Source organism: Staurois parvus, unplaced genomic scaffold, assembly GCF_062004578.1.
Source record: "Staurois parvus isolate SC_StPar_1 unplaced genomic scaffold, SC_StPar_1.0 ptg000299l, whole genome shotgun sequence".
Taxonomy (NCBI): Eukaryota; Metazoa; Chordata; class Amphibia; order Anura; family Ranidae; genus Staurois; species Staurois parvus.
This window is the reverse complement of record NW_028318095.1, coordinates 23,138,435-23,160,564: the sequence shown is the minus strand read 5'-3', so window position 1 is coordinate 23,160,564 and position 22,130 is coordinate 23,138,435. Positions and strand designations below refer to the sequence as shown.

At 39.4% G+C, this 22,130-nt stretch overlaps 1 protein-coding gene across 5 annotated transcripts in view; it reads right to left on the bottom strand.

Moving 5' to 3' along the window:
- ANKRD13B (ankyrin repeat domain 13B) overlaps nucleotides 1-22,130 on the bottom strand; it is a 295,939-nt gene that overhangs the window by 55,352 nt on the left and 218,457 nt on the right. For all 5 annotated transcript variants that reach the window (XM_089683035.1, XM_089683033.1, XM_089683032.1 and 2 more), the window contains exons 4-8: nucleotides 17,268-17,313; nucleotides 8,470-8,613; nucleotides 5,817-6,006; nucleotides 5,142-5,208; nucleotides 4,576-4,657 (exon numbers count right to left, since the gene is read on the bottom strand). In XM_089683035.1, the coding sequence (XP_089539161.1) occupies nucleotides 4,576-4,657; nucleotides 5,142-5,208; nucleotides 5,817-6,006; nucleotides 8,470-8,613; nucleotides 17,268-17,313 (529 nt within the window). The remainder of the gene's footprint in view (nucleotides 1-4,575; nucleotides 4,658-5,141; nucleotides 5,209-5,816; nucleotides 6,007-8,469; nucleotides 8,614-17,267; nucleotides 17,314-22,130) is intronic.

Sequence of the window (22,130 nt, the reverse complement as noted above, 5' to 3'; positions counted from 1 at the left end):
CACAGCTGCTGGTGTGATTCCAGCATCCTTTTTGGCTGTGACACATTCTCAACTCAAGTCTCAAGTTGTAGGATGAACTCATGGGCTCCATTAGCTTCAATAGAAGGCGAAGGACCAGGGCAGGGCAGGGCAGGAGACTACTGATGTCTCATCAAAAAGAACCTGTCACAAAGAGTTCATGTAACATAGGGGACTTTGTATCCCCTATAGGAATAAAGTTTTTGAAAGAAAAAATAGTGTCAAAAGTTACACTCAAGTACTTAAACCCCCCCCCCCCCCACTCCTTCGCTGACGGTGCCTATGTACAAAAAAATTACATGGTGCCACAAACGCCAGGAGTGTGATCAATAATTCTAGGGCCAATATTCAGGGTTAAAGTGGAACTTAAGTCAGAAAACTAAATCCTGCTAGGTCACTTCAGGTTGGCCCCTTTTGCAGATATTGCCATGTAAAACATTAAAGTATAGCTAAAGGCAAAACTTTTTCTTTGTATTCGATTATTAAATTGAGTAGCACAAAGGCCAACATGCATAATATAACAGCTATTGTAAATAAAAAATGCTTCCACACAGGGAGAGGTACATTATCAATGGCTGTTAACATGTCAAAACAAACACAAAAGGCAAAACTTTCCTTTTAGTTTTGGAGTGGAGAGGAACTAGAACGCCTGTCAGTTTTTATTGCTGTCTGAGATTAATCCTCTTTATTTGTTCTGGTTCCATTATTATTGAAAGTGAAAGTAAAAGAATCCCAAATTATGAGTTGTCCCCAGAAAAGTAATAGAGGGGAAATCTTCCAATGGGGACACTAGTTCTGGTGACCTGGGGGCCTCCAAGTAATTCCCTTGAAGGCTAAGTTCCCCTTTGGGAACTTGTAACATGTTCCCAATGCAGCAGCCGCTACCTGGTCCCCACTCCCCTCCCTGTGAAAGCAGTATGGGAAGAAGTTCCCTGTCTGTACAAGCTGTCACTATTTGAATAGAGCGCATCCATGCAGGGCTCCACCCACACAGCCGTGTCATTCATTCACAAAGTTCTGTGAATGAATGAATGAACTACAGGTCTCTACAGCATTAGAGCGCTGTGGTAGTTCATTGAGTCTTACTGTCTGTATATCTGCTTGCCCGTTCATCTCATACGGTCAAGCAGATATACTAACAGACCTGCAGGGCACCAACAATCTGCTGATCACTGCTGCAATGGTTTTCAGGCACCTGCAACCAAAAATAAGAAATGCACATTTTTTTTACCTACAAAAAAATGTGCTTTTATTATTTTTGGTCAAAAGGTAAACTTATCCTTTAATTTGCAGAGATTTTCTCTACAAATCTCTACAATGGGACTCAATGGCGGAAAAAAATCTGACAGGGGTTATAACCCTCCCTTGCTCTATCCAAAATTACAAAAAAAACTTTTGCCTATAATTATACTTTAAAAATAAGTGCCAATACTGTTTAAATTCCAGTAATACACTCTCTCACCCTGCTCTGCACATGCTCAGTTGCTCTCTATTTTTCGCAACTGTGCCGAAAATTTAGAGGCCGATTTGCTGACCGCCTGAAGATTTACTGTTGCTCAGGGGCTCTGGGCTTCAGCAAAATGGCCTCCTGCAAGAAGAAACAGGAATAATGCTACAGGCAATTTACAGCACACATAGCATAATTTTCAATGTGGAATGTATTCTCCTTTGTAAAGAACATATTTTTGTATCAAGTTGTTATTTCTAGTTGATTGTTCTACTTGAACTTTAAATTGATAACCTGTAGGTACTTTTAAAACATTGACTATGGAAGTTATAGGGTACTGAAGTCCATCATCCTCTTGCAGACAAGTGCAATTTTAAAACTTGACATGGTTGGCATCTATTTACGCGGTGCAGCTTCATTTTTTATATTTTATCACAAATTGGGTAATATACACTCACCGACCACTTTATTAGGTACACCTGTTCAATTGCTTGCTAACACAAATTGCTAATCAGCCAATCACATGACAGCAACTCAATGCATTTAGGCATCTAGATGGGGTGAAGTCGACTTGCTGAAAATAAAACGAGCATCAGAATGGGAAAGAAAGAGGATTTAAATGACTTTGAACATGATATGGTTGTTGGTGTCAGACGAGCTGATCTGAATATTTAAAAAACTGATCTACTGGGCTTTTCATGCAGTAGCTGAATCTATGCCATGGAGAATTAAGGCAGTTCTGAAGGCAAAAAGGGGTTCAAACTGGTACTAGCAAGGTGTGCCTAATAAAGTGGTTGGTGAGTGTATGGTGATTGTGTACCCTAAAATTAACTATAGTGTATTTTTTACTGAAAATTTGCATTTGATCATGTAAATATTGTGTGTCATAAAAAAATTGGAACTACCATCACTTTTTTCTCCAAGGTTTCTGCTTTCAGACGTTTGGAGGTTTTAACTAATTTTCAAGCCTAAAATTATTTTTTTAAACACGTTCCAAAGAAAAAAAAAAGTAAAAATGGCTCTGGCAATAAAAGAGTTAATGCACTGGGGAAGCTTGTCTTCCTGTCATTTGTGTCTATTTCAATGATTACATATTGCTTCAGACTGATGAGAACATGTAGTGAACATTTTCTGATTCAGTATTGGCTACATAGACAATTAAAGATTATTTAATTGCTCATTTCACAAAGCAGTGAATTACAACTACAAATTGCAAATGTTCTTAAAAGGCTTTGATATAAGCTATTTTCTATTCTCAGAGGGAAAGTGCCAAATGCACTAACACATTAAAGCCAATAAGAATTTATCTTACTGCTTGTTATGAGTTACTGCACTTTGGACATCTTCACTCTGACATACTATTTTACATCAAACAGAATGCCTTGCTTGACTGGTCTCCCCCATTTACCTTTGTCTGGTATCTTAGATACCCCCCAATTTCTTCCTGCCTACAATAACCTGGCAGCATATCGATGCTGGCAGGCCAGAGGGACCAAATACATTTATGAGCTTTTATCTCTGGATGGTATCAAATCTTTTGTTTACGTAAGTGAACACCAGCATATCCCCACCATGGAAATATTTTGTTATAGCCAAATACGACACCATGTGTTCTCTCTGTTCAGACCCCAATTGGAATTTCCTAGGTGCCTGACCTCTTTCGAGAACAGGTGCCGTAGACCCCTCATTGAAGGGGGTATTCTTGGCTTACTTATGTCTCTATGTGGGAGACCAATCTGGGGTAAACTTTGGACCAGACTTCCTGGATTTAAATTTGGCTGAACTCTACTAAATGTTATAGGAACATTTTTTGCTCAAGAGAATGCCCACAAGCTTCTCTTCTGCTGGTATGACCCAGGTATGAGTGGCCAAGTTTGCATCCCCCTTCTGTTTCTGTGGCTGTAGGGAGGCTGGCACCCTCCTCCATACCTGGTGGTCTTGCCTGAAGGCCCTACAATTCTGGACCCAGGTCTACTGATTAAATCAGTCTTACATGTCACATTAGCATGCAACCCTTAGGAAGCCTTGTCATATAAGTCCATCCTCTCCTTGACTAAAGCCCAGAGGAAGCTGGTGGAGTTTGTCTACTTGGCAGCATGGCAGACCATGGCTAAAGTCTGGCGCCAACTGTTCCTTAACTTTGCTGAGGTTAATCTGCACCTTTTGGGAATTATGGTCCATGAGAAGGTCACGTCTATCCTCACTGGCACCCACTCCAAGTTCCTGAAGGTGTGGGACCCCAGGCTCACTTATATATGATAGTGTGGGCCTGGACCACTCCTTGCTATTGATATGACCACCCGTATAGCTCGTCTTAGGGTGGCACAATAGATTGCACCACCCAGGATGTTCTCCAGCCTTCTTTTTCCATTTCCGGACACTAAGAAAAACAGTCACCTCTCCTTCTCTTCTGATTCTTTCTCCCTCTCATCCTTTAGGCTGATTTATCCTCCCTTTCTTTCCTTAGCCTTCTTTATCCTCCCTTCCTTTCCTTAGCCTTTTGTCCTCTTGCCAGATCTTGGCGCCTTGGTTCCCTTTTCCAATTTCCTTAACATGTACATTTTCATTGGCAATACATTTCTCCATCAATGTGCCTTGAAAAACATAATACTGCTGGATATGTACAATATTTAAGCCCATTCTCGACCTGTAAGGAATCCTTGTATACTTTTCGTATGTTTACATGAGCCAGCTGGATTGTACCTGTCTCGACTGCTGTATTTTTGTTTTACTATGACCTCCAATGTGCTCATTTGTGTTCAATCCTCTGTACTTTGCTACACAACTTTGAAAAAACCCAATAAAAATTTTTGTAAAACAAACCGAATGCCTTGAATTGAAAGGATGAATGTTGTGCCAATGCATTATGCGTTCCTCAAATACCAGATCATATTCAGTTTGGAATTGGCCCCTAAGTCCTAACCACCAAAATATTCTAAGCAGGCAAATTGTTATACTTTTGCGTGTCAACATAATTCAGACTGGATAAACAAAATGTGTATGGTCAACTTGAAAGCCTGGAAGGTAGCTAACGGAGTCCTATCATTGAAAACATGTGATTCTTATCATGGAGACCACTGTCATGGAATAATAGTATCTCATTCTGTTACCTTTACTCTTTCCTTTGTGCTGGTCTGATAAATGTTCTGTGCGGGTTCTAGTGATTAATTCTACATTGGAAGCTCCATAAACCTGAGAAGACAGTTAGAGAGACACGTTTCAGCAGTTTCAGTCTATGTGTATTTATTAAAGCTGTTTTCTAAAATGAAATGAAAAGTACTTTTCAGTCAAAAACTATTGATACTACTGTTCAGTCAACCCGGAAAAAATTTTCAATGATAATTGACCCAAGCTGCACTCTGCAGCAAACATAGCAGGGATTTGATGGAAGTGGACTATTATGCTACCTGGCCTGTCCAGGATCAATGCAGCAGTTGTTTTTTTTTGGCACAACCAATCTGCTTTGCAATGCTAGCAGAAGAAATAGGAAATTAAAATATCTTGCTAGCAGAAGAAATAGGAAATTAAAATTATGGTTTCATGATGTGTTTTATGGTTCTACCCCTGTAAATAGTAGTAATATTTTCTTGAATATAAGGCTGCAATTCTCCATCTTATGTCCTAACTGCAAAAAAGGAATACTTGGATTTTGAGTCTAGTATATTAGACTCCTAACCTTTGCTTCATAGCCATTAATAACCTCCGTTTTCTCGCTCCTCCAACCCAGGATTCCTGATTTGTTCCTGTAAAACAAAGAGGAACAAAACAAAAATTATTATCATTAGATTAAATTATGATTTTATTTAAATAAAAACAAAACAAGCAACTAATCAGTTCTAGTGCAGTGCTAACAACGGACATGGAAAAAGGAGAAGAAATGTGTGTGACCCAGAGATGCGCTCATCATCGTCTGCTGCTTCTCCCTTCACTGTCCAGTCACAGGCTGAGGAAGGGAGAAGACATGTAGGTGTCTCAGGATTGTACGGACAGAAATATGAATACTTTGACATATAAAAAGGATATGTATTTCATACGGTTATTTGGTTGCTTGTCTGGAATTCAAATTGAATCCATTATTTTACTAGGAAACATATTAATACTTTTGTTAAGTAATAATGGTACATCATATTTATAAAAACCCAGTTATGACTGTTCAATTTATTTTTATGAGCAAAAAAGAAAACAGTCTTACACCCACATCTGATTCAAAGAGGACTTTTTAATACTAGGAATGAGTGAACACATTTTTGAAGAGTACTCAGGTTTCTTTGTAACTCTTTCACTCCATGACATGGGTTCTAACCATTCCCTACTCTATCCAAATTGGAAAAAAAATTTGTTGGCTACTCACCTCTCAAAGGCAATGTTCTTGGTGTCCAGCTGAGTAGTGACTACTGGGGCTGTCAGGCGGCTCATGGCCTGTTCCTCAGTGGGCTGCACAGCAGCCAAGAGAACTTCATGGTCCTGGGAACCTAAAGTCAGAGTTTCAGAGAAGACAACTCTTCTGTCATGGTCGATTTCCATGACTACAGCGCTGGTGTCTGTAGGTATATAACAGATTACGTACAGAATGGGAATCTCATAGCTGCACAAATTCCATAAAACAGTACATAATTTTCATGATGAACAGCAGTACCTGCAGCATAACCAAATAATTACTCATAGCATTCAATCAGAAAACATCTTTGACCACTTGACCTCCGGAAGGTTTTAACCCCTTCATGACCAGGGCATTTTTTTGCTATTCAGCACTGAGTTACTTTAACTAGCAATTGATGTCATGCAACACTGTAACTAAAATAAATTGTTATCATTTATTTTTAAACAAATAGAGCTTTCTTTTGTTGGTATTTAATCACCACTGAGTTTTTTTCTATATAAACAACAAAATACAGGAAATTTTGAAAAAAAAACATGTTTTTCTTAGTGTCTGTTTTGAAATTTTGTAAATAAATATCTTTCTTCATAAATTTAGGCCAAAATGTATTTTACTACATTTCTTTGGTATAATAACCCAAATTGGTGTATATTATTTAGTCTGTGTGAAAGTTATAGAGTCTACAAACTATGGTACATATTTTTGAAAATTGATCAGTCCTGATGTATTGACGGCCGATCTAATTTCTTGAGGAAAATGGAGAATATAAATAAAATTCGTTTTTTTCACATTTATTTTTTTTACTTACTGTCACCAGTGCAGTACAGCGTCATCATGAGTGGTGTGGCCATGATCAGGGATACTGACTGGTGACAGTATGTAAAAATATATATATATTAAGAATTTTTTATTCCATTTTTTGAACATCTTTTTATTTCTTTTACATTTTTTTTCTTTTTTATACTACTTTTTTTAAAATTCTTTCATCAGAGTAGTTTAGTGATGTTCACAAATATATGCAGTAATTAAGTGTCACAAAAGGATTTCGATTCATGACAGCTTTTTTTCTGTAAACATGCTGTGATTGGCCACAGCTAATCACATGATACAGGCTGTTAGGTACCCATGTGATAGCTGTGAGCCAATTACAGCTTTGCAACACAAAGTAAGTAGTCATGAATGGAAACCTGATCTCCACCTGTAACCCCCCTTTTTATTATCCTCCGATTTACCGGGTGCTCCATTGTGCACACTTCAGATACTCCCCCACCCTGAGGATCCAGCATTGTCCCACTGAGATCCTCTTGTCTTCTGCTTGTAATGACATCAAGAGGCCCACTGACTCTTCCAGGTTCAGCCGGCGTAATTACCAGTGACCTGGCACTAGGCACGCCCCTCCTTCTTTCTGTATAAGAGGCTATGCCTCCTAAAATATGTGATGCGCTTATCCTAGCAGGCACAGTGAGCACTGTGCATGTCATTCACCTAGGTGTCTGAAATGCATGGGGGAGGGGCTCATACTTTTCACAAAAAAATGTGAATTCAGTGGGTGAAAATCAGCTTTAAGGTACAAAAACTATATATCCCCTCCCTAAACACTTACCAGAACCTTCTTGATCCAACGCTGTGCCAGGATGCAGTTCTTCTCTCCCCTCTTCCTAGTCTCACAGGAGACTCAGGCAACAGCGGGAGCCATTGTTTCCTGCTGCTGTCAAGGAAATTCTGTGAGAAGGGAGTGGGGGTGTGGCAAACACACATTGTGTGTGTCTATGGACATACAGAGCCTGGCTTGGGAGAGCATCCGCACATGTGCCACCATAGCACATGGGTTGCATTGGGTTCACATGAAGGAGAACAGAAGCAGCCAGAGCCAGCGGGGGACTCCAGAAGACAAGGCAAAGGGAAGCTCTGTGCAACACCACTGCACATAGCAGGTGAATATAACCATCTTTTTTATTTAAATAAAAAAAAAAGTTTACAATCACTTTAAGTGTCAGACAAGATAAATACAGAAATAAAGTTCTAAATAGAGTCCCCTCCCCCTAAAAAGCACCACAGGCCTAAACATTTTGACCAATCAGAATATAAAGGATTTTGGAAAGCTCTTTTAGCCTTTATACTATGCCTAGATTGCACCTGCATGTTCAACCCCAAACCATCTGATATCTGTAGGTAGATTGGTTATTTACTATGTCTTTAAAATAGCTGCCACTAATTTAAGCACAAAAATTAAAAAAAGTGCTTAAAATTTTCATTTTTTTAGATTATGGTGGATGTAATATAAGGAGAGGGAACACCCCAGGAGGTGTAAGACTTTACAGTGGGCAGAGACAGAGCTGGAAAAAAGGTAGAGATATCTTGCCAGAGCCACCAGAAAAGGAAGTGGAGTCAATAACATAGGCTTTCACATTACATCAGTAACTAAGAGATCACCAAAGGGCTTAGTGACACTTAAAGACATGACATCTGATTGTAATAAGTCACTGGACCTATTCCTTTCCCAGAAACCTTCATACATTTTAAGTGGCAGTAACTGCTGTACTTCCACTTATTATATTCAAGCAGCGACCAAGACTGTAAACATCTCAACAATTTACATGACTCTTTCTGCCATAAGATCACTCACCTTGTCCCCTGAAGATAAAACTGCGGTTCCCTCGCTGCCAAGTCATATGATCAAAGCCAAGCAATGTAGTGTCTACTCGAAGGTTCTGCCCACTCTTCCAAACTTTGTATGTGTCACTGGGGCAGATCTTGGAGACCAAGGGCACTGAAAAACAAAGAGGAGCTACAAATACTACAAAATCTCAGGAATCACTGAAACGCTTTCCATAGGTCACGTTACAGATTTTAGATTTAGCTACACATTTTCAAAGATTTAGACTATTTCTTTCACATGAAAGATTCATTCATCTTCTGAGCAGATAAGGAAAAGCTGCATCTTTGTTGTGTATTCAGAAAGTCTCCGTATGGTTCCTTTGTAAGGCCAGTGACGATTATCATTCTATTTTTATACAGCAGAACAAATTTACAACTGCTTGATTCGACAGACCTAATCACAGACTACCGTAATTCTCTGAAGATACATTTCAGGGTTCTTATTACTGTTTGAACATTGCATCTGTGATAAAAAAATAAAAAAACCTTAGAGTAAAGAGTAACCCCTTATAACTATAAAGCTTGACTCTAGGCACATCCAGGTCCCTTGTTGAGGCCGCTTCTGTTCCGGGGACCACTAGTTGCACTGCAGGATAACCCTCACTGTTTGATCCTCTTGATTCCCCTTGGGCTGACATCAGTAGCCTTCTGTTCTAGATCATGAGTGGACCCCTCCAGAAGACAGAAAATGGGGATTGTATACGCCATACAGGTAGTGAAGTGGATGCCCAGAATAAGGACAGGAAGTATGCAGAGAGCAGGAGGACCGCGGCTTAAGGGAAGTAAAAAAAGGTATTTAGAAAGGTTTGTTTTAATCCTCCCAGAGATCAGTGAGAGGGGAGCTGGGAGGGAGAGGTAGTAAGGGGGTGAATTCTCAGACATAGTGAAGTTTGATGAAAGTTTTTGTAAAATCATTTCTTTCTCTGCAAACAGGGTTCAATAACTATTTATTGAAAAGGCCATTGAGTTATGCTGCAAGCATCAAACTATATTTGTATAAATATTTGAGATGATCAGGACTCCTCAGCAACCCTGGAGGAGGCCCCGCAGGGTTGAGTAATTTATGCTATGGTTGACTAGTGGGCTGATTGGGGAAGGGTTTGTAGACCCTCTACACAAGTTGTAAAAATATAAACAAAAAGTGTATGAAAAATTCATATAACTGCAAACGTGCTATATTGAATTAAGTAATGCACTATTACTGCATCCCACTAAGCAATCAATAAAATAATATAAATAAATAATAATCCACCATAACAGCAATCAATTAATAAAATAAATATAAGAAACAAACTAATACACCACTATTAGTGCAAAAAAGTGCCAGTGCAAAATTATATTAGTTGATAGAGTCCAATATTAAATTAGGCATTATTCATGATAAATAGTTCGCAATTATCACAAATGTAGGTGATCTCCACCCTTATGTACTCACCAGAACATAAAGAATATGCAGCTCAAAAACAGAAACCTAATGCCAAAACAGGACCTCCGCAGACCCCTTTAACCAATGGATAGGAGTTTTAGGAGGAGTGTTAGCTTGTAGTAAGCACTATAAGCTCACCACACGCAGCCCATAGTAGAGCACATAGTGTAGTAGTTTAATAAAGTAATCAATTTAGGCAATAGATAAAATCCACATACAATAAAAGCATTTGCGGCCAGACTTACAAAGATGGCCGCCGCCCCAACACAGACTTGGTAGTGTGACGTCAGCACGTATGGCCCTTCCCATTTTTTTCGATGCATACAAGTCTTCACAGGGATACGCCTACTGCTGATGTCTCAAACCTCTTCCTTAAATAGTCTGTGGATGTGGCGTTAATGTGCGCCATTTTGCTGTAGATAAAAATTGGCACCATTTTCCCATAGCCACATCACAAGGAACTATAGGTAGTGCATCATTCAAACACAAATAGAAACAACTGGCGCAATGTTCCCACAGTCACATAAACCCAGGGCTACAGGTGATTCTTCACGCGCCATTTTGCTGTGGGTCAAAAAAAAAAAGAAAAACACCTAAAAGACGAAAAAGTTTATATATACTCAACAATCATTGAGCATAGGTATTTACCAATAAATCGAACATTAAAATTAAAATTAAATTAATTTAAAACTAAAAAATTGGGCCCACATATAACCAATCAGCAGGGATAACAAACGGAAATTACAAATAATCTAAATGCTATATGTATAACATAGCTACAAAAAGTTACACATACTGTATACATATAGCTTGTCCCCAGTTGGATGAAATATACAATTATAAAAATTATATATATATAAAAAATGTCTATTATACAAAATGCATATATAAAAAGAAGGCTATCTAAAGCATATTAAAAACATGCCAATGGCAAATAATTATTCATCAATAATACATACATAATACACTACAATTTACTAAAATGTGGAGAGTACAGTACAATTCCAGGGAATAAAGCTAGACAACAGATACGAATAAAACCTCAACATCAACTATTATCGATAAAGCAGTTAATATCTATGTCTATATTCAACCCCAAAAGGGATAAGGTACACATCTCACATGTCCACCTTATTTCAAGCATAGACACCGCTCTGCGCTTGCTGCATCCCCTCCAATGTGAACAAATAAAATCTATTCTTACAAACCTAATGCCCGAGGGATCCTTATGGTGGCATTCGCTAAAATGTCTCGAGAGAGAATGCATTTGAAAACCCTTTAGAATATTATAAAGATGTTCTCTCAAGCGATCCCTCAGCCTCCTAGTTGTCCTCCCTATGTATTGCTTTTACAAGGACATTAAGGTAAGTATACCACAAATCTACTGTCTCATGTAATAAACAAATCAATTACATAGCTTTTACCAGTGGAATTAGACACAAAGGAGTTAATCTTATTCCGCCTAGTGCCCTCCAACTTACATAACAACCACATTAGGGGCTATCTTGTCCCTCAAAGCGGTTGCTTTACATAAAACAACCTCAGGTTTTTTCGGGTAACAAGTTCACTAGAACTGGGTAATTCCTCAAGATACCCCAGTGTTTCTTAATAATATTCCCAATTGATAAATGGGCAAATTGTTTCAGATTGCGTCCTTCTCGTCTGAACAGCCAATAAAGGTTCCCTTTTTGTATCTGCTACCTGTTTTATAATGCTGTCCAGAAATGTCACATTACAGTATATCCTTTTTCCAAAAACTTATCTTTTAATATCCCAGACTGTATATAATAATCACCTAAATTGTTACAATTTCATCTCATCCTCATAAATTGGCCCTTAGGTATATTCTTAAGCCAAAGAGGGTGACGGCAACTATCAGTAGAGATGTAACTGTTTTTATCAGTGGGCTTTAAAAAGGACTTTATGACAATTCTTGTAGCATTATTTATTAACGTTAAATTCAAAAAAGTGACCTCACTATGGCTATAAGTGTATGTTAAGCAAATGTTTAAGCTTTTATTATTCAAAGTTCCAAAAAAAATTATTGAGGGATTCTTCACTACCTTGCCATAAAAGGGAGACATCATCTATATATTGCCGGCAGAATGTCAAACTCTAGAATAGATGACGTCTTCCTCCCACCTGACCATAAATAAATTTGCCAGACTGGGGGCAAACTTAGTCCCCATTACCACTACCCTAATCTGTAAATAAAATAACTTGTCAAACCAAAAATAATTATAAGTCACGCTGAAGTCTAAAAATTCCAAGATAAATATTTTCTGTATATTAGGGATGTTTTCTTCTTCACTAAGGTAATAAATAACCGCCTCCATACCGTCCTATTGTCCTATGTTACTATATAGGGAGGCTACATCAGCCATCACCAAAAAAGTAGATGAATTAAGCTCCACATTACTAATGTCCCTCATAACCTGCTTGGTATCTTTTAAAAAAGATGGGGTGTTAGATACCAGCAGCTGGAGAAAAAAATCAAATCAATATACTCCCCAGCTCTAAAACTCAAGGAGCCAATACCACTTATAACTGGTCTCCCTGGCGGTTGGGACTGGTTTTTGTGAATCTTGGGGAGGCAATACATAATGGGGACTCGAGGAGCTGAGGGACATAAAAAGTCCCTCTCCTTCTTAGTAATCACGCCCCTTCTATAGCCACCCTTTACAATCTTTTTAAGATCTCTCCTATATTTAACCATAGGGCCTTTTGTCAAGGTTACTGAATATAGGTATCTTTATCCTCAAGAATCTTATATACCTCTTTAATTTAATCTTTTTTGTCCCAAACAACTACTCCCCGACCCCCCCCCCCCCCCCAACACACACACACACACACACACTTTATCCTCTGGCCTGATCACCTCTTCCTGTCCAGAAGTTGTTTGATCCCAGTATTTATAGCATAAGAGTTTCTAGGGATTTTTTACCCGAAGTAATTCTAAATCTTCAATAGCCATTTGGTAGTTTGGATGCACTAATATAATTTTGCATTGGCACTTTTTTGCACTAATAGTGGTGTATTCATTTGTTTCTTATATTTATTTATTTTATTCACTGATTGCTGTTATGGTGGATTATTATTTATTTATATTATGTTATTGATTGCTTGGTGGGATGCAGTAATATCGCATTACTTAATTCAATATAGCACGTTTGCAGTTATTTGAATTTTTCACACACGATTTTTCCAGCGCGGCACTTTTTGTTTATATTTATACATTTTGGTTGGTTCACCTTTAATGCTAGCAACATATCATCTCTAAAGCACTCGCTGTTCTTTTTTTTTTGGGGGGGGGATTTGAACCTTACCCATGCTGTATGAGACAAAATCACACACTGCTAAGGGTTTGTGTAGTTTGAAATGTTTTATTGGTAGTTTATTTTCATGGTTTGCTATTTCTTTCATAACCAAAAGACTTTAAAATATTCTTGCTGGAAAATGGCTTGCATGCAGATCTTTGGTATACTTTGACAATCCTTTATGTCTTGTCATTTACACTGGGAACCACTTAGAACCACTTAGAATGTATACTTTGAGGTGGATCTGTTGCGACATTGTTTGTAGTGGCATTTTTCGCTGTCTGGCAATAAAATGTTCTTAAAAAAAAAAATTTGGAATGGTGTCACCAAATAATCATGTGCCTTGGAAGGAACAACCTGATGCAAGTCCAATCTCACAAAAAACATCAAAAAACTGAAAAAAGCCAACCTGGTCAATTAACAATTCCCCTAAAGAGAACTGCCATCTAGGGTACCTACTGGTTTAAATTAGCCAAATAGTGCGTAACCATCTAATATTTATGGATGCAATAAGAATAGCCATGGCTAGGCAGATTTTTTAGAGAATATCAGGGGCTCCTGATATTGTTCCTGTTGCGAGCTCCACAGGGTTGAAACCTCTACAATACTTCTATCTACAGCTCTGGTAGCTGGAAATAATTTTTTTTTTACCTTTTTATGAACAAAAAAAAATAGACTGGCTATATAGACCTTCCAACAGTTTAGAATATTCCCTAAACGATAAGGAGAATAGCTAAACTGTTATGTTTAACATTAACTGCTTATTATATTGCCTGCCACATGTTGGAATGACTATACCACCTGCAAATTGTGGACCATGTAAGGCACAGATAGACATTTGCCACAGACAGATTGGGAGGACCTGCAGTATCTCACAGAAGTGAGTATACCCCTCACATTTTTGTTAATATTTTATTATATCTTTTCATGTGACAACACTGAAGAAATGACACTTTGCTACAATGTAGAGTAGTGAGTGTACAGCTTGTATAACAGTGTAAATTTGCTGTACCCTCAGGGCAGGGCTGTGGAACGGACAGGTAGGCCTAGTGGCAGGGTAACGCACTGGCTGACGACAACCACCACCAACAGACTGAAGTCCCTCAGGGCGCGGAGTCTAAGTCCCAGGCTGCCCTTCACCAGGGCCCCTGATGGTGGGGATGGACTTGACGCAACCAGGGACCAGGTCGCGGCCCCCAAGACACCCCAGCTGCGGTAATGGCCGCCGCCAATGGCGTGTAGCTGGTGAGAATGACAATAGCGTAGTCAGACAAGCAATAACAACGGGACAAAACAGTACAGAACAGTAGACAGAGAATCACAGGTCACGGGCCGGGTTCAGCAACGGAAGGTCAGATCAAAGGGAAACACAGAGAATGGTCTTAGTCACAAGCCGAGTCCGAATACCAGAAGAGTCACGAGCGTATACACAGAGCTGTAGCAAGACAAAGACACAAGACACAAGTGCAAAGAGCATGTGCAGATCCCAGGCTTATATGTACTCAGCCACACCCCTCTGGGGGATGGACCTCAGAGACCTGAAGGCATAAAAGATTCCCATCATGCTCAGCAGAAATCCAAGATGGATGCTAGCACATGGAGTAACATAACCTCTGGGAAAAGGTAGGACCTTGACAGTACACCACTAAGTGAAAATGTCCAATTTGGGCCCAAACTGCCAATATTTTGTTTGGCCACCATTATTTTCTAGCACTGCCTTAACCCTCTTGGGCATGGAGTTCACCAGAGCTTCACAGATTGCCACTGGAGTCCTCTTCCACGACATCACAGAGCTGGTGGATGTTAGAGCCCTTGCGCTCCTCCACCTTCCATTTGAGGATGCCCCACAGATGCTCAATAGGGTTTAGGTCTGGAGAAATGCTTGGCCAGTCCATCACCTTTACCCTCAGCTTCTTTAGCAAGGCAGTGGTCATCTTGGAGGTGTGTTTGGGGTCGTTATCATGTTAGAATACTGCCCTGCGGCCCAGTCTCCAAAAGGGAGGGAATCATGCTCTGCTTCAGTATGTCACAGTACATGTTGGCATTTATGGTTCCCTCAATGAACTGTAGCTCCCCAGTGCCAGCAGCACTCATGCAGCTCCAGACCATGACACTCCCACCACCATGCTTGACTGTAGGCAAGACACACTTGTCTTTGTACTTCTCACCTGGTTGCCGCCACACACGCTTGACACCATCTGAACCAAATAAGTTTATCTTGGTCTCATCAGACCACAGGATATGGTTCCAGTAACCCATGTCCTTAGTCTGTTTGTCTTCAGCAAACTGTTTGCAGGCTTTCTTGTGCATCATCTTTAGAAGAGGCTTCCTTCTGGGCCGACAGCCATGCAGACCAATTTGCTGTAGTGTGCGGCGTATGCTCTGAGAACTGACAGGCTGACCCCCCACCCCTTCAACCTCTGCAGCAATGCTGGCAGCACTCATATGTCTATTTCCCAAAGACAACCTCTGGAAAGGACGCTGAGCACGTGCACTCAACTTCTTTGGTCGCCAATGGCGAGGTCTGTTCTGAGTGGAACCTGTCCTGTTAAACCGCCGTATGGTCTTGGCCACTGTGCTGCAGCTCAGTTTCAGGGTCTTGGCAATCTTCTTATAGCCTAGGCCATGTTTATGTAGAGCAACAATTCTTTTTTTCAGATCCTCAGATAGTTCTTTGCCATGAGGTGCCATATTGAACTTCCAGTGACCAGTATGAGAGAGTGAGAGCGATAACACCAAATTTAACACACCTGCTCCCCATTCACACCTGAGACCTTGTAAAACTAGCGAGTCACATGACATCGGGGAGGGAAAATGGCTAATTGGGCCCAATTTGGACATCTTCACTTAAGGGTGTACTGACTTTTGTTGCCATCGGTTTAGACATGAATGGCTATGTGTTGTTATTTTGAGGGACAAATTTGGACATCTTCACTTAAGGGTGTACTCACTTTTGTTGCCATCGGTTTAGACATGAATGGCTATGTGTTGTTATTTTGAGGGACAGCAAATTTACATGTTATACAAGCTGTACACTCACTACTTTACATTGTAGCAAAGTGTCATTTCTTCAGTGTTGTCACATGAAAAGATATGATAAAATATTTACAAAAATGTGAGGGGTGTACTCACTTCTGTGAGATACTGTATATTTAGAAGACCTATTGTCAAATGAAAAATGAAAATGTATCCTGGAACACAAAAGCATTGCAAGAGAGAATGTTAATATTTCCATTAACAAAAGTCTGCCCTATAAAAGTTTTGTAATGGAAATATCTGCAAAACTAAAAAGGTCTTCTGCTTGTGGCAGGAGAGCTTCTATCCTCAGTAAGATCTTGGACTTCACTTAAATTCTGAGTTGTAATTATGAGAGCACCTGCTAGTGAAAATCTGATAATGCTATGTGATCATAAAATACAGTGAAGCTCTATGACAAGCATTTTTTTTTACTATAATACTTCAGCCATTTCAGAAGGATGAGGTCAGAGCAGCTCTCCACTTTTTCTGAACATACCCTTTAATTAAAGGACAAAAGATAAACATATAATAATGTATCATGTAGCTTTCTGAAGAGCCAGCAAATTTTTATAAAGCCACATTAAGCTCCAAAATGCATAAAGGCTTTAAATAGATTTTAAAGTTTTCATTAAGGCAGGGTTGTCAAACTGGCGGCCCTCCAGCTGTTGCAAAACTACAAGTCACATCATGCCTCTGCCTTTGGGAGTCATGCTTGTAACTGTCAATCTTGTAATGCCTCATGGGACTTGTAGTTTGGCAACAGTTGGAGGGTCGCCAGTTTGATACCCGTGCATTAAGGTGTCATAAAGTTAAAAAAAAAAGTAAAAATGTTAAAATTGACTAAATAATGGGAATCAAAGCAGGCTGATACATTGTAATGTATTTAAGGTTTTTTTTTTTTAGATTTAGAATTGTGTTTGTATTTTAGTGTATTTCTGGCAATTATTTATTGTCATTAAATATTGCAACAATTTAGTAATTTTCATATTATACTTAACTACTCACCCCAACTGGTAAACTCCCATTTCATTTCCACATAAAAGTCCTGTGCCTGTAAAAAAGAGACAAACTAGTAAACTTACACATCCAAACAAGGTGAAGATGACACTGGCTACATCTGGAGTGGAACTCCAGACAAAAGGTTTTGATCTGCATAAAGTGGGGAGAAGTGGAAATCTCTGCATATGTTTAGGTGTGGGAATGTTTCCTACCCCTGTGATTGCCCAGAAAGAGAACCTTCCAGCAAGGCCTCAACCACCAATAAAACCCTGAGCAAGGTTTTCACCTTTGTTCACTAAATAATTTCTTTTTTATCCCTAGAACCAATTTACTAGACTGGGAAGGAGTAGAATCTCTCAGATTCTTACTGTACTTTATTGTCCATGGTGGGCACTAAGGATTAAAAATATGCCTGGGTTCAGTTTGGGAACAGTTCACACATTGTGCTCGAGCTTCAAAGTTTGTGAACTTTGAGGTGATCCCCCACTGATGTTTATGGGAATGAAGATTGTGGTTCCATTTTGGCCATTTGTAGGGCTAATAAGCAAGCTGTTGTAGAACAAAAGATATGCAAAGCTGGGCACTGCCTTGGGGGTCATGTACCAAGTTTAAAACACATGTGCATTTTTTGCATTTGTATAATGTTATTTGCAACGTTTGTTTTTGTACAGTTACATCATGTCATTGAATGGTGTGGATCCTGCGGTGTGGATCCTGCATCCTTGATGCCAGTTTGTAATCATATAACATCTACTCCAATGTATTAATATCTGACTTTATGACATGCGTTATTACACCATAAAAAAAGGAAGATGGCATTAATGGACCTGTGAATTATGTTTTTTAAAAATGATTTTTAAAATTTGTAAGAAAGTATTTGGTGATTTTATATGACAGTATTGTTTTATCCCTATAGAGGCACATTTAAAATTCCTTTACTGTAAGGTCTATTCCCACCTCAGATGATGGGGGTTGGTGGAAGGATGAATTAGATTGATTTGTGCATTAGGGATGTGCCCAAGGAGGATGTTTTTGATGATAATTGGCTTTACCCCGTAATTTAATATACCAAAATAGTCAACTCTCAATAACAGTTCCAACACACACTGACAATATGGCTACTGAGAGTCCCCCTATTTTTAATTCTTAATTATCATTTGTAGAAATTTACAGTAAAAGTACAAGATTATTATAAAACAGTCATCCAAAAGAGGTATTAGCCAATACATGAAATTATAAACAGTAGGAATATGATTTCCAATCTATGCAGTCAAGGGGAATGTAAGAGTAGACCATTAAGAATCCTAAGCCAGAGAAAGAAGTGTCACTGGTGGGAACCAGAGTCATACGTTGTTATGACCCCCTCCCCCCCCCCTTTGTAACAGGGCCTTGGTTATAATTTTTCATTCTCAAATGTTGGCTTTTGTCGACCAGGGAGAACGAGTATGCTCTGCATTATAGGTTGTTCCTAAATTTCTTCTCTATCTTCCTTTCATTGGAAATAATTAATTACACTGCATTTAAATTATTTGTAAACTTTTTCTAAAGGGTCCATTTACACCTATGTGCTTGTTTTCACACATTTTTTGGCACTGTTGTTTGTCAATGGACCAAAAATCTTATTTGCCTCCTTTTTTCCTGTGCATCATAAGACAACGCAATATGTTGCAGTATGCTGAAAGGTGGATGCAATTGTTTACTCCATGTTTGTGCATTGGGGAGCCATTGTAAATAAATTGCAATGTGGCAACATGTGCACACACTATAGATTTGCATACAACGCACTGCCATGTGTGTATATTAACATATATGCCCTTGAAAAAAAAAGATAGGATACATGTAGAACTGTTTAAAATCTATCAGCATTACAGATCATGTTGTGTTTTTCACCCCATTGGAAATATGATGAAATGAATGGAAACATTGCCCAATGCATCTTTATAAATTGGGTAACAACATGACCTGCATCTTAGTTATTCATTTTCACTCCATCCGTGATTTACAGCCCTGGTTTATTATCTGTAAGCAATCTAGAATAATAGCAACAGTCAATAAACTTGTTGGCTAGGGTAAAGTTGGTCATACATGGTTAGATGTTTTTGTTAAGCCAGCTAGCTGAATGTAAAATAACTAATGGCTTACTCTATTTCCATTGGTAGATTGCAATTTGATAGCAGCACCCCGGAAAAACAGCAGCTGATCCAAAAATACCTTCCACTTAGAGAGATGGCAATCAATCAATCAATTTCTGTCAAGCAGGGAGGGCCACACACTGATTGAAATTCGGTCGGTCCCTGATGAACCAAACAAATTTTGATCAGCTGAACAATACCTGTCTAACTCCTAGGATACCAATAGTAGATACCAATGGTTGTTACTGCAATAATCATTAGCATAAAAAGAAACAAGAATACATTGGTCTTTTTTCATATCTACTGACTTGGGTATAGTTAATATAACTATTTTACATTTCCCCATTTGCCACCAACAGGTGTCAAGTGTAAATCTGGTAATCCAGGGATTTAGATAAGTGACTGAATCTGGCCATAAATGGAGTGAATTTTGCAGGTTCATAATGAGACAGCTGAAATTTGAGCCATGGGTGGCCCTATCAGCACCCTCCTGTCCGACATCCTTTGATCAGAAAATTGAAGGAGCTCGCTGAAAAATTGCTGCCTTACCAGTAGCTGCATCCAATCAGCTGCAGTCACTGTTCGTGGTATTCTGACAGATCAGGGTACTTGCTGTCAGAATACAACAGCCAGTATGGAAAATTCTTACATCCACACTGTTTAGCCCCCCAAACAAGAAGAATCTTAGTGTATGGCTATATTTATGGAAGATCTGTGACTGTAGACCTATTACACAAACACACACATAGCTAACTGTATCATCTGTATATGACCAACACTTTCCTATTTTTCTCTTTAGTGATGGTAGAATCTTTAGATCTTCATTTTGCAAAATAAATCAAAAGATGTAAAGCTAGTGCTGGACTTTCTTTGTAGATAGCCCAGTATGATTGCAAACACTGAAGTAGTAATGTGCTCTGGATTAAATATATATTTGTGGAAAAGGCATGTTATACGAAAAAGAAAATATTAATATGAAATACTAGTTTATAAACGTTTCACCAGATCACTGTAGTTTCCCTTTAAAGTGTATCTGAACCCAAAAAGAAAATTTTTAAATATTCCGGCTTACCAATCCTTACATGCAATGGCTGTATCCGTTTTCTCATTTTAAGCTAAGAACATTTTCAGCAAGTACAGAAAATACCTGCTGTCACTTCCCCTGAACTTAAAAAAGCACAAAGAACCTTATAGTTATTGTGCAATCTACTAATCCTTTCAATCCGCAATGTAATGTACTGTAGATGAACAAAGACAGACATGTTTTACATCCAGTTTGTGTGACAACCATGGTTGCCACCATACATACAATAAAGAAATGAGTGTAGACACAGGGACAGTGTGTTACTCACAGTATTGCCAGGTGAAAAAAAAAGTTTGGAAATAGAAATTAATAAAGCCAACACATCTAAGGGCTGGTAAACTGCAATATGTTGTATCTCGTTTTGGGGTTTACATAAACTATAAGCACCACTGACATTAAATCCAACTATAAGGTTTATTATACACTGCTCAAAAAAATTAAAGGAATACTTTGAAAACACATCAGATCTCAATGGAGAAAAATATCATGCTGGATATCTATACTGATATGGACTGGGTAATGTGTTCGGAATGTAAGGTTGCCCCATCGCTTGATAAAAATGAAACCTATCAACCTACTGTGGACTGAATTCAAAGACACCCTGGAAATCAAAGAGAAAAAATGATGCAGCAGGCTAGTCCATTTTGCTGAAATTTCATTGTAGCAATTCAAAATAGTACTCAGTAGTTTTATGGCCCCCACGTGCTTGTATGCATGCCTGACAATGTCAGGTGAGCGTGGGGCCATTCAATGGCATAAAATCCTTCATCCTCCAGGAACTGCCTGCATATTCTCGCCACATAATGCTAGGCATTGTCGTGCACTAGGAGGACCCCAGGACCCACTGCACCAGTGTAGGGTCTGACAATGGGTCCAAGGAATTCATCCTGATACCTAATGGCAGTCAGGGTGCCATTGTCTAGCCTGTAGAGGTCTGTGCGTCCCATCAAGGATATGCCTCCCCAGACCATCACTAACCCACCATCAAAACGGTTATGTTGAACGATGCTACTGGCAGCATAACGTTCTCCACGGCTTCTCCAGACCCTTTCACGTCTGTCACATGTGCTCAGGATGACCTGCTCTCATCTGTGAAAAGCACAGGGCGCCAGTGGTGGACCTGCCAATGGCAGGTGTTCAATGGCAAATGCTAATCGAGCTCTTTGGTGCTGGGCAGTGAGCACATGGCCCACTAAAGGACGTCGGACCCTTAGGCCACCCTCATGAATTCTGTTTGGTCAGAGACATTCACACCAGTGGCCTGCTGGAGGTCACTTTGTAGGGCTCTGGCAGTGCTCACCCTGTTCCTCCTTACACAAAGGAGCAGATATCAGTCCTGCTAATGGGTTAAGGAATTTCCACGGCCTTGTACAGCTCTCCTAGAGTAACTGCCTGTCTCTTGGAATCTTCTCCATGTTCTTGAGACTGTGCTGGGAGACACAGCAAACCTTCTGGCAATGGCACATATTGATGTGCCATCCTGGAGGAGTTGGACTGCCTGTGCAACCTCTGTAGAGTCCAGTTATCGCCTCATGCTACCAGTAGTGACACTGACCCTAGCCAAATGCGAAACTAGTGAAAAACAGTCAGAAACAATGAGTAGGGAAAAAAATAGCAGTGGCCTCCACCTGTAAAACCATTCCTGTTTTGGGG